The 16,816-nt window shown below is 36.9% G+C and overlaps 1 protein-coding gene across 1 annotated transcript in view; it reads right to left on the bottom strand.

Moving 5' to 3' along the window:
* The window catches only part of LOC110383922 (uncharacterized), a 118,119-nt gene that overhangs the window by 14,108 nt on the left and 87,195 nt on the right, over positions 1 to 16,816 (bottom strand). The window contains exon 3 of the mRNA XM_021344887.3: positions 2,911 to 3,032. Coding sequence (XP_021200562.3) covers positions 2,911 to 3,032 — 122 coding nt within the window. The remainder of the gene's footprint in view (positions 1 to 2,910; positions 3,033 to 16,816) is intronic.

Below are 16,816 nucleotides of genomic sequence, written 5' to 3'. Positions count from 1 at the left end.
CTCCTGTAGTACACAACGACACCTTCATTCTGGGTAAGATTAGTTGTTGTGGCAAAGCTATCATATCCATCCAAAGAGGGTAAGTATGCAGTTGAGGAGAGCCAGCACTCCGTCAAGACAATGCAATCCCAATCCACCGCTGTTCTAGCTATTACCGGTAATAACCCAGGTAGGTTACATTTAACACTCCGAATGTTCTGTTGTAATATTTTAAGACATTTTTTGGAAATTAGTAAAAGATCCGAGCAGTCCTCTGCATCACAGATGACAATATCAGCAACATTAAAAGAGTCAATATCATTTTGTATTTGAGTTAACTCGTTGAATTTGGTTTTAGTGGCAATTTAGCAAGATCATATTTGTGGATTAATTTGGGAATAGTATTGTGTGCTAATATGTTTCTATTTAAAATTATGATATCACATGAATGATTGAGAAATATGAGTACTAATAATTTTGTTACGTGGTTGAGAAAAGTAATAAAACTTGTATCAGCAACGATATAATATTTTTGAGATTTTGTGACACTAAGGCGGCGTGGATGAATTATGTAAGTATAAATTAATAGAATATAGTGTAGACTAATAATAATAATCAATTGTAATGTAAGTATTAATCTTTTGTTATTATGTATGCTATGTACGTGAGTAGTGTAGTTGTGGGCGCTTATTAAATAATTTATATAAAAAATAATGCATGCAAGTGAAAAGTATACAAGCCATTTAGAGACTAAGACTAGTCAAATGTTTTTTTCCATTTTTAAAAGATCTTCTTCGCAAAAAATGCGTAGACGAGGCTGACCTTCCTTTTGTTTCAGAAACACCTTGCCAAACGCAGTCCAGCAGTATTCATAATTATGTTTCTTAGCAAATAATCTGGTTACATAGTGCAGGCGTCTGATCGAAGCAGTCACAGATTCGGCCACGTATATTGGTTTTGCTGGACCATCGATATTCAGATTTGTAGTACTCAAGCGTTTTTCACGATTTGCCTTATTATATGACCCCGTTGCCTTTATAAACTGTTCTCTCTTTAAGGTTGATGTAAAGTCTACAATTATAGGGCCTATTGGTTTGTCTCTCAGCTTTAGACGGGACACATCTCGAATATCTGAGTCCAGGATCGGAGTATTAATAATATTTCCAATCTTTTTTGCGATATCAACTAGTTCTTCTTTGTTCTCAGATACAGTGGCTGGAACATTTCTTATCTCGATCATGGTAGAACGTTCGTTTTTTTCAAAACGTTCAATTTTTGCATCCAGTGTCTTTATATGGCTCTTTAATGAACAGTTTTCTTGTTGAAGAATTTTCAATTCACTAAGAACATCATCATATTTCTCAGACAACAATATCATTGACTTATTGATTTCGGCGTTTTGGTTCGTTAGTTCCTTCAGAGATAGTTCCAAGTTGGTAAATTTAGCGTCTTGCTGCTTTTTAATTTCGTCCATTTTAATCAATAAGTCAGAAAGTGAGATATCTGCTGTGCTGGATGAATCGCTCAACCGGCGTTTGGATCGCTTTGTAATGTTCGATTCCATTTGTTGTTTTCTTTGAGGTGTATAAAGTGCAGGATCTGATCCAAAATGAGTGGGAGGGTTAGGCGTAGAATTTTTCGGTGGGGTACGTCGGACACTCATTGTACTTTATTCTAACCTTGATGGTATGCTTATGGCACTTCACAACACGGAGAAATATTTACCCGCAAAACGCTGTCGCTTATGAACTGTGACAAGCGTCAACGCGCACGTGGTGGTGTGGTGCTGCTGTGTGCTGTATGACGCCGCGTGCGCCGAGAAGGATACCAGTAGCGTAGACTGTCGCTGTCCTGCTCGATCCGAGTCACCGCTCAATCGCAACCTCCGACACCGCACTGCGCGCCTAGTACTTGTGTTAATATTTTACTATTTAATTTCGGAAAATAAAATTGTATTTAAAGTAAAAACTTGACAAGGTGGACACGTCTAAGCTCGTTCGAGGTCCAGGGGGGAGAGGATTGATCCGACCTGGATAAAAGCCAGGTTTAAAAGGTTACAATTTTGTTGGTGATAGCTGTAAATAATGCTTACAGTGTGATGAAATTAAATTACGATTAAGTTTTTTGTTACAGTAGTGACCTCAACGTGAGTTACAATCACATAGCCAGTAAACCTCTGTAAGATGCCGTTCACTTTCACGTTTAACAGGTTACATCATATCAGGCGAAACTTTTAGGCTAGACTGAACTTTACGCTATAAATTTAAGCACATAACTCACATCTAACGTTCATTTTTGCGAAAAGTAAGGGAACATTTCTTTTTGCTAAAAAGAATTTTGTAAAGAGAAATAGCTCGGAAATAATAGCTGGCTTTGCTGAAAACTTTTGACATGATAAGGTTGTTTAAGTTAGTTAAGAGCTGATAAGAATGTTGTTGAAAGCTAGGCTGTAAATCTCGATTGAAGCGCTGGATGTCATGCTATGGTCGGGAATAAAAGTGTTGGTCTAATATTTTAATCGGCCGGATTGATTTATTCGTTAATGATTTAGAATTAAGGGCGAAATCCAAATTCACGATAATTTTGAAGATGAAATAATCAGATGTATTCCTTCTGTATAGTTTCCGCCAAGTTTCCGAATAATATACCTAAGCTTTTTGTATAACTATATTAAGATAAGCACTGCCGTTGTGTGGCCTTAATACTAGGTTAAAATAGCGCTAATTAGCGACAGTTTACTGCAACACAATAGCTAATTTCCCCACAGATGATTATTATAATTCTGAGAGATGGGAACCAATTTGTATTCTTTCACACGCATTACTTTTTATATCCTAAACAAGATCTTCAGGTCCATCTACCATTATTTTAAAAAATTGAGTGCCAGTCCCCGTTTTGTACAGTTCTTAAAATCTGTGGTGTTTAACTGACCTTCCAGCTTCCCCGAGTAAACTTTGGCAGGGTTGAACTCCACTTGACCGCCCGTAGAATGGAACTGGACGCCGTCCGCGAATACTGAACTTGGATCTGGTCTCAGCACCAACTTGAACTCCCTGAAACATCAAAAGGAAAATTAAATAATGTTGTTAAAGAAACACTTCTGGAAACGTCCTAGTCCACCTAGTTCTATATGATAGCTTACACAATAACGAAGCTGCAAGTGTTGCGGGTTATTGAATATTGAATAAGACTGGGGAGGAGGCCATAAAAGCGCTAGGTTAGATATAGTACTACCTAAGAATAAGCCGCAATGGCCTCCGACCCTTATCACAGGGTTACTAAAACAACGTGAGTGCTTAGCTATAGTTGGAAAAGACTCAGGTAGCAAGATGATTACGTAAGGATTTTGCAGACAATCTTGTATCTACTTATTCTGCTTTAATCGATATTGTTCTAAGAGCAACACCCATTGTTAATGCAAAAGTCATCTTTATGGTCCCAGTAATAAGCTCGCGGAGGTGAAGTGCTCAAAGTTTCGCCGTGAAATAATACGTCCGACCTCATATTATGTTCATACAGCACGTACAACTAATTATGATTTAATGCTATTCACACTGAGTTCAAACTGTTCGTATTAAAATGTAGAGCACCAGTGTAATGGCTAATAAATCAGACGTATAATTCTGATATACTGGGCCTCGTGCCCTTTTAATGTTTTAGTTGGGTAACTTTTATTTAAGGTACGTTTTAGTAATATTAAGGTAATAGCGACAAGCGGGCGGGATACGAGGATAGCCAGTATCCCGGATATGTTCTGCCCATGCTTGTGAATTTTAATGATACAAACCGTCTTGGGAATCGCTTTAAAATCAAATTTCCGGCTTGAAATAACGTTAGTTGGGGGACGAGGATACGACAGTCAGATTGATTATAACCTATACTGATGTGGGAAAACAACATTCTGAGGATGACCTCACGAGGGCCGCCATAATTCATGTAAGAGGTATGGGACGAGGAAAACGTGTTCACCATCGTCACGGATTACTTTGGATGGCCTCCATTACAAATGTATAGCTTAACTTTCATAGATTAAAATGACAAAGTCGAGTAATCTTATAAAACCAAGAAGATTAAGATTGAAGGATTTGTTAAACAATTTCCGGAGGAGTCAAGAGTGGCTTTGACAAGTTACCGCACAAGCAATTCTCGTATTCTGTAACATGACTCTGAATACAATAACGTCTCATGATAGTATTGTTATCCTACAAAGGATTCTCTCCAAATACATTTATTCTTAGTGAAGCGACATCAAGCGACGTGAAACATTTATTTGTGACTCAAGTGATTTTATTTTCATTGTGGACAAAGTAAAACTTTATCTTTACTTTTCTATTTCAAGTGACGTTATTGCGTAATAAATGTTTACAACAAGCAGCCGAAAAACTAGTCGGTAGATAATATTTATCTAAAGAAGAAAGAAGTCTTTAATCAATGTTAAACCAGAAGCCTGAAAGCACATCTATTTAGCAGAATCGAATACCATACAATAGGTTGTTGAGCAGTCGACAGTCGAGGTATCATAATCAGAATGAATCGCATCACTATTTACGAGGCAGGTTTAAAGACGTCTGATGTAGGGCGTTTGTAACTCAATAAAATTTTCACAATTCCCCCAGATTGGACGTCAGAAGCGGCACTAACGAGCGGTATCTAATGATGTTAGTCGAATAGACGGTCGAATGTCTCCCCTGTTTGTCTGATCTAACTTCGTTATAGGAAAACTTGCTCTGATTCCAATTCAACAAAACCGATGAAGTGTCCTCGACTGCGGAACGAAGGTATTCACTGCGGTGTGGCTGATCATTATTTTCAGCACGATTTTTACGTTTACACGACGTGAGGATATTCGGGAGACATGAGGCATCAATATTATGCCATGCGTTGATACGCTAGGAGCGTCGCTTCGCAGCGTTCTAATGTTTCCCTAAGGGAATAAACAATAGGAAAAGTGTTTTCACATTACCAGTCCAGATCGTTTGAAATAAGATGTTTTTTAACTACTTTCTATTCACATTTTTACCTACCTTTTACCAGTTGTTAGGTTAATTTAGTCTAAACAAGACCCTAATATTTTTTACAGAAATACAATCTTATTTTACCTTTTTCTCCAGACGTAAAAATCTTTTGAGACCATCTGAAATGTCTCCTATTTATATTACTGCTGAGATTATCATTAGTGTTTTTCTTAATGTAAAGGTGATTTATTTTAGAAAATTCTATTTTTTATATTAGTACGAAGAAGAGATGCTTACTTAACTTAATTTAAAAGAACGTTTAATATCTCTAAGAAAGTTCAAACTTTGCTGACGTAAAGCATATCGACTTCGAGTTTAAGTACCCGGGAGCAATTACCGTCTTAGTAATTAGTCAGATATTCATGTAAAGGCAAGATATATTATAAAAATTACTTTGTCATTTATAAATTGAGTATGCGAGACAGAATTTTGCCTAGTCTATTGATTGCCAACCGGATTTCTAACTTGATTAACGAATTAATTACCTGAGTAATTCCATTGGACCCACGAAATTAACTTGAAATAGTCTCAGGGGTAATATTTAACTCAGGCCGGAGTAAATATTAATAAGTCGACAACTTATATTTGCTGGGGTTTAGGAACTTAGTCCCGTAACGAGATTATTGCGGCGGTTTATTGAGTTGACGTCAGAACTCCCCTGAACCATAGAGTAAAACATTATTTTATTGTGTAGGTACTCCAGAAAAAGAACTTGTTTACCGTACGAATATAGAAATGGTGAAATATTTATTAAGAATTCGCTGAGAAAACCCCATAACTGATTCAAACTTGGTAAAACGGAACTTGAAATCAGATGTTTTGTATGACTTTGTTCAACCATTTAATTTAATAAAAGAAGTCGGCGAGCATCTTTATTTTTAGGACACTAATTTGGTCCGAGAAAGGGACACAGAAAATAAAATGAAATTTCTTTGCGTTTCCACGTCTTTAGAAGCCAAACAGAGTCGACAATGATTAATAAACAAGGCGTTTAAGTCGAAACAAAGTGACAGCGAAAATTCCGCCTTAACTTTTATTACGAAGTTGGAGTACATCAGCGTTCGTCCATCCCTATTTGCTGAGGATAGATCAGACCTGAAAACTCTGTAAGAAGTTATTAGCGAAGGCAATTTCCAGAAGCCATTAGTCATTTCTGGTAACAAACAGGCTTGTAGGCGGCCTGGAGTCTCCTCGCAGTGTAATTGTGGAAACCGGAGCGCGAGAATATTAAGTGACGACGTCACGGGGAAGTGGCTTCACGTACTCTCACCGCTGTAATTGAACTGAAGCCTAATCTTATCTTCTCAAAATAGGTTCCATATACCCAACCTAGGGCGTCTAATTATTACAGCCAACTACCTGAATTGAAAAGGAATCTTTTAATGAATTTGTAATTTTACAAAATTTTCCTTTTTGGTACTGTGGTCTTTGAAAGTCATCCTGAAACTTTGAAAATGGATGAAAAACTCTGTCACCAGATTTTTATCTGTTCATGCATGCGAACATAACCGCCAGTAATTTGAACCTTCGTAAAAGGCAGGGATCGTGAAATTGTGAAAGAAAAGTTTCATTGCCTTTTGTCTAATGAAAAGTTCTTGGAATTGTTCAAAGTTTCGGTTTGGTCAATAAGTAGCTCGTTCGAGAAACAATCAAACTTGTGGTCAGTTTGACGGTGACATAATATTCATTATCCATTTGTAATAATACTCAGCGTTTATTACCAATAACTCTGAGTACTCATTATCATTTTTTATCATTGATGTAGAAACTTTCTTTTAAGTGTAAATTCCTTTTAGTAGCTACTATTCATAATCCACTTTGCTCCAGTTAATAAGCTTAAAACTTTCGCCAAAGATTTTTGAAATTGGGGCACTGTATTGAATTACCTATCTATCTAATTACGATATCGGTATTGCGCCCTAATTATCTAGTGACATAAACAAAAACAAATATGCCTACAAGGCTTTACTAAACCACTTGTAAAGCACAATGAAGTTATTGTTCACTAATGAAGGCAATTATGTGTAATTAATTCTACCTTACAGTAATTATGATTTAAAAGTTATACAACCCAAAGGGCTTTACGATGTTTTCTCTACAGAGACATTAATATAAAACTAATTTATACCATCCCAACTAATAATTCCTTAAATTTCAGTCTAAATAATTAGACTAATTTCGTCCTTGATAATATCGTCACGATATTTGAGTAAGCGAGCGTTTAATTAATTAAATTTGGAAACTTACTAGAGTTTAATTTGAATAATCTACAAATAAACCGGGGGACTCGTTATAAAAGTAAGGTGGGATAAAGCGTGAGCGGGGGCTGTTCATTTTTATATTGAAATTTTAATAGGAGTCTGAATCCAGAGCTTTTGAGATTAGATGGCGGTGTACGTAGCACAGGTTTACTCGCCGTGATGAAGGTACGCTCGATGACACAACGTTTACCGTCACCAAAATATATTAAAGCCAATTTTTCCCAGATTTGCTTTTAATTAAGTATGAATATTTTATTAAAGTGAGGTCTATAACGGTAACGGTTATGAATAAATTGTTGGAATATTTAATTAAAAACAAATAAAAGTGACCTGAATAAATGATACGGCTATTCGCTTTTATTAAAAAATATAGTAACAATTTCCGTGTAAATTGAGCGCACATTTCACTGTTGAGTGCTGGGCTCGTACCAGCTCGCACACTTGGGCAGGCCGCAAATCACATGGTCTTCAGCTTTATGTTCCATTTAGTGCCGCCCTGCGCAGCCGGCCACGCTACGTTTATTTCCGCTCTATAACACTCTGTTACACTATTAATTTCTACCTAACAACAGTTGCTTGCAACCATTTAAGCTAAGTTATATTGTGTTATAGTGTCCCTGTTTGGGAACATAAATTAATTATTATTATCATAACCCGTGATATGCAATTAAAAAAAAATTGATTATCTACCTACTAGGTATACTACTAGGCCTTTCCTAAACTACTATGTTTGTTATCTTTGGGACCTTCTTTTCTGCCAAGTTGTCTGTGGTTCAAACGACCAGGCTTTTTCGACGGTGCGGTCGCCGGCGCCTTCGGCAATCTTAGTTGACCTCTCGGCCTTCCTTCTAAGTACCTCATTCCAGTTATTCAAATATTAACTCAAATGTGATGCGAAAAATTTCGTAGGTGTGGAAAAAGTAGCACATTCCATGTACAGTGCGGCATTATGTGTAAATCCAGTTGTAAAACATGTCACGTAGCGTTGTTAACAGCTAAACACTAAATTTTGTTGCGGTGTGTCCGCGCCTGTCGCATTTCATGCTGTGCACACAATACGCACTGAGTTGCGTTACGTATTAACATATTAAAATATGCAAAACGTATTATTACCAAAAGTTTGTAATCCTAGTGTAAACATTGTTTGCGGTTTAAATGATCCCATTTGATACTTTGGTGAATATGGTTTATTCATTAAAAAGTAGGCAGTCAGAAATATTTTTCAACGATTTTTTCAATCCCTATGTTACGAGGTACTTTAATAGAAAAAGCCTTAACCAAAAAGCCTTAACCAATAAGTTAACGTTAAACTAATAGGTTCTGCAAATAATCTACCGTACAGCCATAAATTCGATGACCAATAAACGGAGCGAAGCACCGCTCTAGCATTTAATATGATTAAAAAGCCTGAAATAAAAAAAGCCTCCTTCTACCTACGCATATACAGGTGTGTGTTTGACAAACATCACAACATGATTTAGGATTTCAGTAGACACGCGTGCTCAGTCTACCAGTTTATTTAACGAAAAATCAATAATGACATGTCGGACGGTTTTCACGCTTATTTATACAAAATGTACAACGTATTTCGTGGTTGGATGTGCCGCATTACATTAATCTCTTTGATGTTACCTGTGAAGCGTAATTTAAATTTAAACACCTTTCTGTACTTTTGTCTCTGTTTGTGGTGAATACTCTCGTTGCGAGTCGATGGTTCGCTCCAATTTCAAGCTTCAACGCGGCTTTGCGTGGTGCCTTATCACGACGTCTTATGTAACTAACTTTAATCTACGACCACACCAATTTGTTTACACATTTCGTGCTTACGCTCAGTACTTTCATCACCATTATAATAAATATGAATGGACCATAAAGAAATTCGGCTCGCTGTTTCCAAAACTATTTAGTTCATATTAAATACAGTTCGCAGAAATTTGGCGTAGACATCTGTTTATAATGGCTTCAAGAAATAAACAAATTTAATTAAGGTCTTGTAATTTTAATAGTGCCTTAGTTCATAGCGATACAATTTATGTAAGTTAGTTAGTTAGTTAATTTAAAAATGTATATATAGGCGTAATGGGACTCGCTGTTACGTCGTCACAGCACATTTTTCATACCATGCGCAAAGGAAGAAAATGCGAGGGAGGCAGAAAGCTAATTTAAATACACCAGGCAGAGGTAAATTCCTTTTACGCTCATTTCTCGAGGGTTAAATCCTCATCTCGGGTGGATCGTCTCCGTCAAACTATGACGTCCGCCTTTAATACAGAGTCAATCGACCGCGAGCACAGGATTTCCTCTATTCGAATGAAATTATCTGACATCCGTATACGATACACATGAAAAATAAAGTTTGGGCGTTCTATTTTTAGATGATTGATTTATCTTCAATCATATCAACGAATACTGAAAATGTTATTGTATCAATCACGAATAGGTACTAACACTACCAACGTATTTTGTGGTTAACAAGAACAAATTGTCCGGTGGCAAAGTTAAAAATATGTACATTGGATTAAAAAATCCGAGGCAATGTTGTGGTGAATAATTTGGAGCAGACGTCAGACTAGATTAGTATGTGCAAAGCAGTGGAACAGTTTGTTAGCATCTGGATACAGCGCCAGTACACGGCGGCGTCACGTCCCGAGTGCAACAACATCAGATAAAATCTAGCGGATTTTACACTTTGCAGCGAAAATTAAAACGAACTTTGTTATCTCAAGTTAAATCTCGCGTCGTGTTTTTCTCGTCCATTATGATAAATTGGCGTGTAAACAAATAAGTTGACTTTTACTCATTACGTAAATTAGAGAGTGAAGTTTAATTAAGGATAATGGAGTCGTTAAAGAATTTTGTAACGAGTTTATGGAAAAGAGGTTTTACGTCCTTGCTTTTTGGTTCAATTACATGTAATTAGACTATTTTGAAGGTACTTTTATCCAATCATTTTTCCGTCGCAACGTAAGGAAGAGCAACTTCCTTTCTAGAATATACGACTCTGCGTTTTGATACACAGCTACTATTTATGGGTAAAGTTAAAGTCTAATAGAGTGGGTAACATTAGTTGTTGGAGTCGCAGGTGTTACGCGGCAACAACGCTCTAATCACTAAAGTCAAGCACTCGGTGATTCAGTATTTAATGCGTTTAAACTTTAATGGTATTCGTGTTGTATTTATTGCGACGAAGGATAACTGGTTAAACCTGATGATTACTAGACGTACTTATCACAAAAAAATACACAGGTACAGAAGTCAATCTCATGTATGTACTTCACTTTTCATGCCTAAACTCGGCGGTCGCGCTAGGGTCGTCAACTTTTTTATGCGCATAAAACTAACGTGGTAGTGGTACTCGTAATTATTTGATTTATTGTTGAGAATAAAACAGGAAAAATGAAATATAAACCAATAGTAATAAAATATTTAATGTGGCATACATGAGGTTAATAAACACTTTCAACGGAAATTCGTTTGAACGAGATACCGAACTTTTTCAGAAACCGCAATTTATAATTTTGTTATTCATACATATATAGGTACTTACTTATTACTCTTTACTTGCGAAAAAAATATTTTTGTATGTAATGGGTTGGTACAGTCCCTGATCTAAGCTTGCTTCTACCTACAGAAACCTTGATGTGCGAGTTTTATTTCGTCTACCTTACAACATACTCTCGCCATGATCACAAAAATTATCAACTCCTACTAGTAATAATCTTTGAGGTTGGGAGGTTCGCCTGGGTCGACACTAGCAAAACTTATTACGGCATTGGGCCAGAGGCCGCCGGGGCGCTTACCTACCCACCTAACTGTACCTACCAACTGCGTTTATTAAAAGAACCATCGAAATATGAGAAAATAAGTAGGTCCATACTATATGTAATACGGCAGGCTAAAAAACGACAGTTCACTGTTTATTGTTGTATTAAAACAACCGTCCACTGAACAATTATAATACGACTTTTTTTGTTGCTCCATTATAACTTTTTCTTTTGTTATTAAAATTAAAAATATTACAGTCAAATTACAATTAGGTAGGTATCAAAACGCGCGAAACATTTATCTACCTTGTGTGTGACGCGCGTATCTCAAGAAAACGGCAGCCCCGCTCGCACTGTTTTGAGTTGTTTTGAGACAGCGCGTCTGTGAACACGCACACATAGACACCTATGTCTGCGTGACTCGAACGCGCTTTATATGTAGATTGACTTCTGTACCTATGTATTTTGTGTACTTATGTTACAAGATTTTAGATTATGTCTCGTTCTATGACTATTGGAGAGTAACGAAGGGATACATTTTGGGAAAGTAATTTTCTACTTATAGGTACTAATAAATGATCAAATGACATCTCTTAATACCTAAAGGTATTCCTCAGGGAGATGTGACTTTAAAATCTCCGCAGCAGAGTAACATAATAACTGTCTTATGTTTAAAGACCATGGGATGGCGATACCCGTGGAGTAAAGTGGCGGTTATTCTTAGCCTTAGCCGTAGCTGGACCGGTCCAGTCCGTGATCCCACTAGCGTGACGAGACCATACCATTATGTGACCATTGCAGTTCGTGATGCGGACCACAGCCGTACAATTGGCCAGTAATACGATTAAAATGGAGTTTCGGTGTACCGGCTACGCTAAGCTATGCGTGTCGTTACTTCCAATGATTCTATTATCCGGCTTTTGGTGAAGCGGTTTTAATGTTCAGCTGAAAATTGTATTTGCGGTTCGTGGTTCAGGTATAATCAAGGTGTGGAAAATAAAATTTTATTTTAGTTTAATTAAAGTCAGTTTAAGGATAATGCCGCACGACATTTGGAGGATTTAGACAAAACCATTTATAGTTTTTGCAATTAAAGGGACAAACATTAAGTTGAACAGTTGGCACTAACTGTTGGAGGCTGTATAGACTACCTAAATACCACGCAATTCCATCAAGACACAAATCAAACCCCAAACATTACCCTTTTGTTTCCTTAACTAATCTACCACGCAGTCCCAATACCGAGTAACAAATGAACCACTATCGCTCACAACTGCGCTCAAGAATAAAGTTGTTATCATCAATTGCAATCGGCTGTATCCTCCTTGTGCCTCTATTTGAATTGATTGACAGCCAATCATTTCGTTAACAATTCCAAACATAAAAGACAGTTCCTGTTATGAAAAACATGTCGTGCAATGAGGATTTCCTTTGGTTATGTTCATGCACGCATTCACGCACGTGCCTAAAGAAATAGCGTGACTAACTTAGTAACTTTTACTTATAGAAATCTTTAATGTGTAACTTCAATTATGTACCTAAGCGGAAAAATATACTGACCGGAGGTTTAAAATTTTGAACCACAAAAGTTTGTGGTTTTTGTGATTTTTCCAGACTTCTGGACCAAACTTTTCTCTGAGAGAAAACAAATCAAAGTTGCTTAGTTCGGGAAACATGATGCCACTCTGACAAATAACATGCACGGTCAAACTTTTCTAAGCTTAGCAAAAGTAAGTGGAGTAAAAGTTGTCTTATACTTATTCTAAAAGGTCTTTTAAGTATTAACGTGATAACCTAAGCCTTCATCAATTTGATGTTAGTTCGATAGGTAGCGCTCGTGTATGGAACTTTCTAGAGATCCTTTGTACATACTGATTAATCCTTCCAGCAACGTTATAGCGGCAAATTGACAGCCTTTACTAACCAAACTACTTTACACGTAATACATTGAAGTTTACCTATATACATAACGACTTTTCAAAGTGTGCTTAAGAGAATATTAATGTGAGCACCAAATATTTAAAAAAATTAAATCCTTTATCATCGTCATAGTGAGGTCATTGCCGTCCACTGCTGAACACAGGTCTCCTTCAATTCTCATAGCTATAATATAATATGTATATTTTTGCTTTGAATTTTAAATTTAAACAGCTGATATCTCAAAAATCTCTATATTCAATAAGCACAAACGAAGGTCCTATCATATTGTTCATCTTGAATACCGCTGAGGGGTCCTTCGATAATACAAACTTAGACGTTCCTAAATCAAATATTATTGGGGCGGTCTGAAGTGGCATGGCGGTGCTCAGACGAAAGTATTGATAGACACGGAACTCTTACGTGACTATTTATTTACTGCGCGATACTCCGGGGAATTGTCTGCGGGAAGTGGATGAGCGTCGCGACTCGCTTTGTTGTTTAAAAGCATGATTAAGGAGTATCGCGGGAGCTCGTGTGCTTTTTATATGGCAGACTGTTACGTTGTCTGAGTAGTCTTTTTAATTCATAACTAAGTCTACCATGGATATTTTCATGATAAATATATGCCTTAATGGAACAAAGTTATTGATTCACCTAATCTGCGCAATAGATATTTCCGTGACCTCTCACTAATCATGGCAATCAGAAACCCATAGCAAAACTTTTAATGAAATGGATCAACCCTAAACCATGCAAACATAAACGTTTAGATTGGTCAATAAGCCGATAGCAGTTATTAAGTTGAATCAACAAATTGAGTGCAGCTCAACTTTGTGCCGCTTATCATAGAGCGGTATCATTCAACATGGCCGATCGTCACCAGAGATAAATGAAGAATGGGTAAAGTTAAAGTCTAATAGAGTGGGTAACATTAGTTGTTGGAGTCGCAGGTGTTACGCGGCAACAACGCTCTAATCACTAAAGTCAAGCACTCGGTGATTCAGTACTTAATGCGTTTAAACTTTAATGGTATTCGTGTTGTATTTATCGCGACGAAGGATAACTGGTTAAACCTGATGATTACTATACATAATTATAGGTACCTATATGTTACAAGATTTTAGATTATGTCACAGCTACTATTTATGGGTAAAGTTAAAGTCTAATAGAGTGGGTAACATTAGTTGTTGGAGTCGCAGGTGTTACGCGGCAACAACGCTCTAATCACTAAAGTCAAGCACTCGGTGATTCAGTACTTAATGCGTTTAAACTTTAATGGTATTCGTGTTGTATTTATCGCGACGAAGGATAACTGGTTAAACCTGATGATTACTATACATAATTATAGGTACCTATATGTTACAAGATTTTAGATTATGTCTCGTTCTATGACTATTGGAGTAACGAAGGGATACATTTTGGGAAAGTAATTTTCTACTTATAGGTACTAATAAATGATCAAATGACATCTCTTAATACCTAAAGGTATTCCTCAGGGAGATGTGACTTTAAAATCTCCACAGCAGACGAACATAATGTCTGTCTTATGTTTAAACTCCATGGGATGGCGATACCCGTAGAGTAAAGTGGCGGTTATTCTTAGCATTAGCCGTGGCAGGACCGGTCCAGTCCGTGATCCCACTAGCGTGACGAGACCATACCATTATGTGACCATTGCAGTTCGTGATGCGGACCACAGCCGTACAATTGGCCAGTAATACGATTAAAATGGAGTTTCGGTGTACCGGCGACGCTAAGCTATGCGTGTCGTTACTTCCAATGATTCTATTATCCGGCTTTTGGTGAAGCGGTTTTAATGTTCAGCTGAAAATTGTATTTGCGGTTCGTGGTTCAGGTATAATCAGGGTGTGTAGAATAAAATTTTATTTTTTTATTTGGAGGATTTAGACAAAACCATTTTTAGTTTTTGCAATTAGGGGTACAAACATTAAGTTGAACACTTGGCATTAACATTGGAAGCTATAGACTACCAAAATACCACGCAATTCCAACGAATCACAAATCAAACCCCCAAACATTACCCTTTTGTTTCCCTAACTAATCTACCACGCAGTTCCAATTCGGAGTAACAATTGAACCACTATCGCTCACAACTGCGCTCAAGAATAAAGTTGTTATCATCAATTGCAATCGGCTGTATCCTCCTTGTGCCTCCATTTGAATTGATTGACAGCCAATCATTTCGTTAACAATTCCAAACATAAAAGACAGTTCCTGTTATGAAAAACATGTCGTGCAATGAGGATTTCTTTTGGTTATGTTCATGCACGCATTCACGCACGTGCCTAAATAAATAGCGTGACTAACTTAGTAACTTTTACTTATAAAAATTACTTGTAACTTCAATTATGTACCTAAGCGGAAAATTTACTCACTGGATTTTTTAAATTTTGAACCACAAAAGTTTGTGGTTTTTGTGGTTTTTCCAGACTTCTGGACCAAACTTTTCTCTGAGAAAACAAATCAAAGTTGCTTCGTTCGTTCGGGAAACATGATGCCACTCTGACAAATAACATGCACGGTCAAACTTTTCTAAGCTTAGCAAAAGTAAGTGGAGTAAAAGTTGTCTTATACTTATTCTAAAAGGTCTTTTAAGTATTAACGTGATAACCTAAGCCTTCATCAATTTGATGTTAGTTCGATAGGTAGCGCTCGTGTATGGAACTTTCTAGAGATCCTTTGTACATACTGATTAATCCTTCCAGCAACGTTATAGCGGCAAATTGACAGCCTTTACTAACCAAACTACTTTACACGTAATACATTGAAGTTTACCTATATACATAACGACTTTTCAAAGTGTGCTTAAGAGAATATTAATGTGAGCACCAAATATTTAAAAAAATTAAATCCTTTATCATCGTCATAGTGAGGTCATTGCCGTCCACTGCTGAACACAGGTCTCCTTCAATTCTCATAGCTATAATATAATATGTATATTTTGCTTTGAATTTTAAATTTAAACAGCTGATATCTCAAAATCTCTATATTCAATAAGCACAAACGAAGGTCCTATCATATTGTTCATCTTGAATACCGCTGAGGGTCCTTCGATAATACAAACTTAGACGTTCCTAAATCAAATATTATTGGGGCGGTCTGAAGTGGCATGGCGGTGCTCAGACGAAAGTATTGATAGACACGGAACTCTTACGTGACTATTTATTTACTGCGCGATACTCCGGGGAATTGTCTGCGGGAAGTGGATGAGCGTCGCGACTCGCTTTGTTGTTTAAAAGCATGATTAAGGAGTATCGCGGGAGCTCGTGTGCTTTTATATGGCAGACTGTTACGTTGTCTGAGTAGTCTTTTAATTCATAACTAAGTCTACCATGGATATTTTCATGATAAATATATGCCTTAATGGAACAAAGTTATTGATTCACCTAATCTGCGCAATAGATATTTCCGTGACCTCTCACTAATCATGGCAATCAGAAACCCATAGCAAAACTTTTAATGAAATGGATCAACCCTAAACCATGCAAACATAAACGTTTAGATTGGTCAATAAGCCGATAGCAGTTATTAAGTTGAATCAACAAATTGAGTGCAGCTCAACTTTGTGCCGCTTATCATAGAGCGGTATCATTCAACATGGCCGATCGTCACCAGAGATAAATGAAGAATGGGTAAAGTTAAAGTCTAATAGAGTGGGTAACATTAGTTGTTGGAGTCGCAGGTGTTACGCGGCAACAACGCTCTAATCACTAAAGTCAAGCACTCGGTGATTCAGTACTTAATGCGTTTAAACTTTAATGGTATTCGTGTTGTATTTATCGCGACGAAGGATAACTGGTTAAACCTGATGATTACTATACATAATTATAGGTACCTATATGTTACAAGATTTTAG

The sequence above is a fragment of the Helicoverpa armigera genome, chromosome 12 (assembly GCF_030705265.1).
Source record: "Helicoverpa armigera isolate CAAS_96S chromosome 12, ASM3070526v1, whole genome shotgun sequence".
Lineage (NCBI taxonomy): Eukaryota > Metazoa > Arthropoda > Insecta > Lepidoptera > Noctuidae > Helicoverpa > Helicoverpa armigera.
Note: the sequence above shows the minus strand (reverse complement) of the source record. Positions and strands in the feature narration are given on the sequence as shown.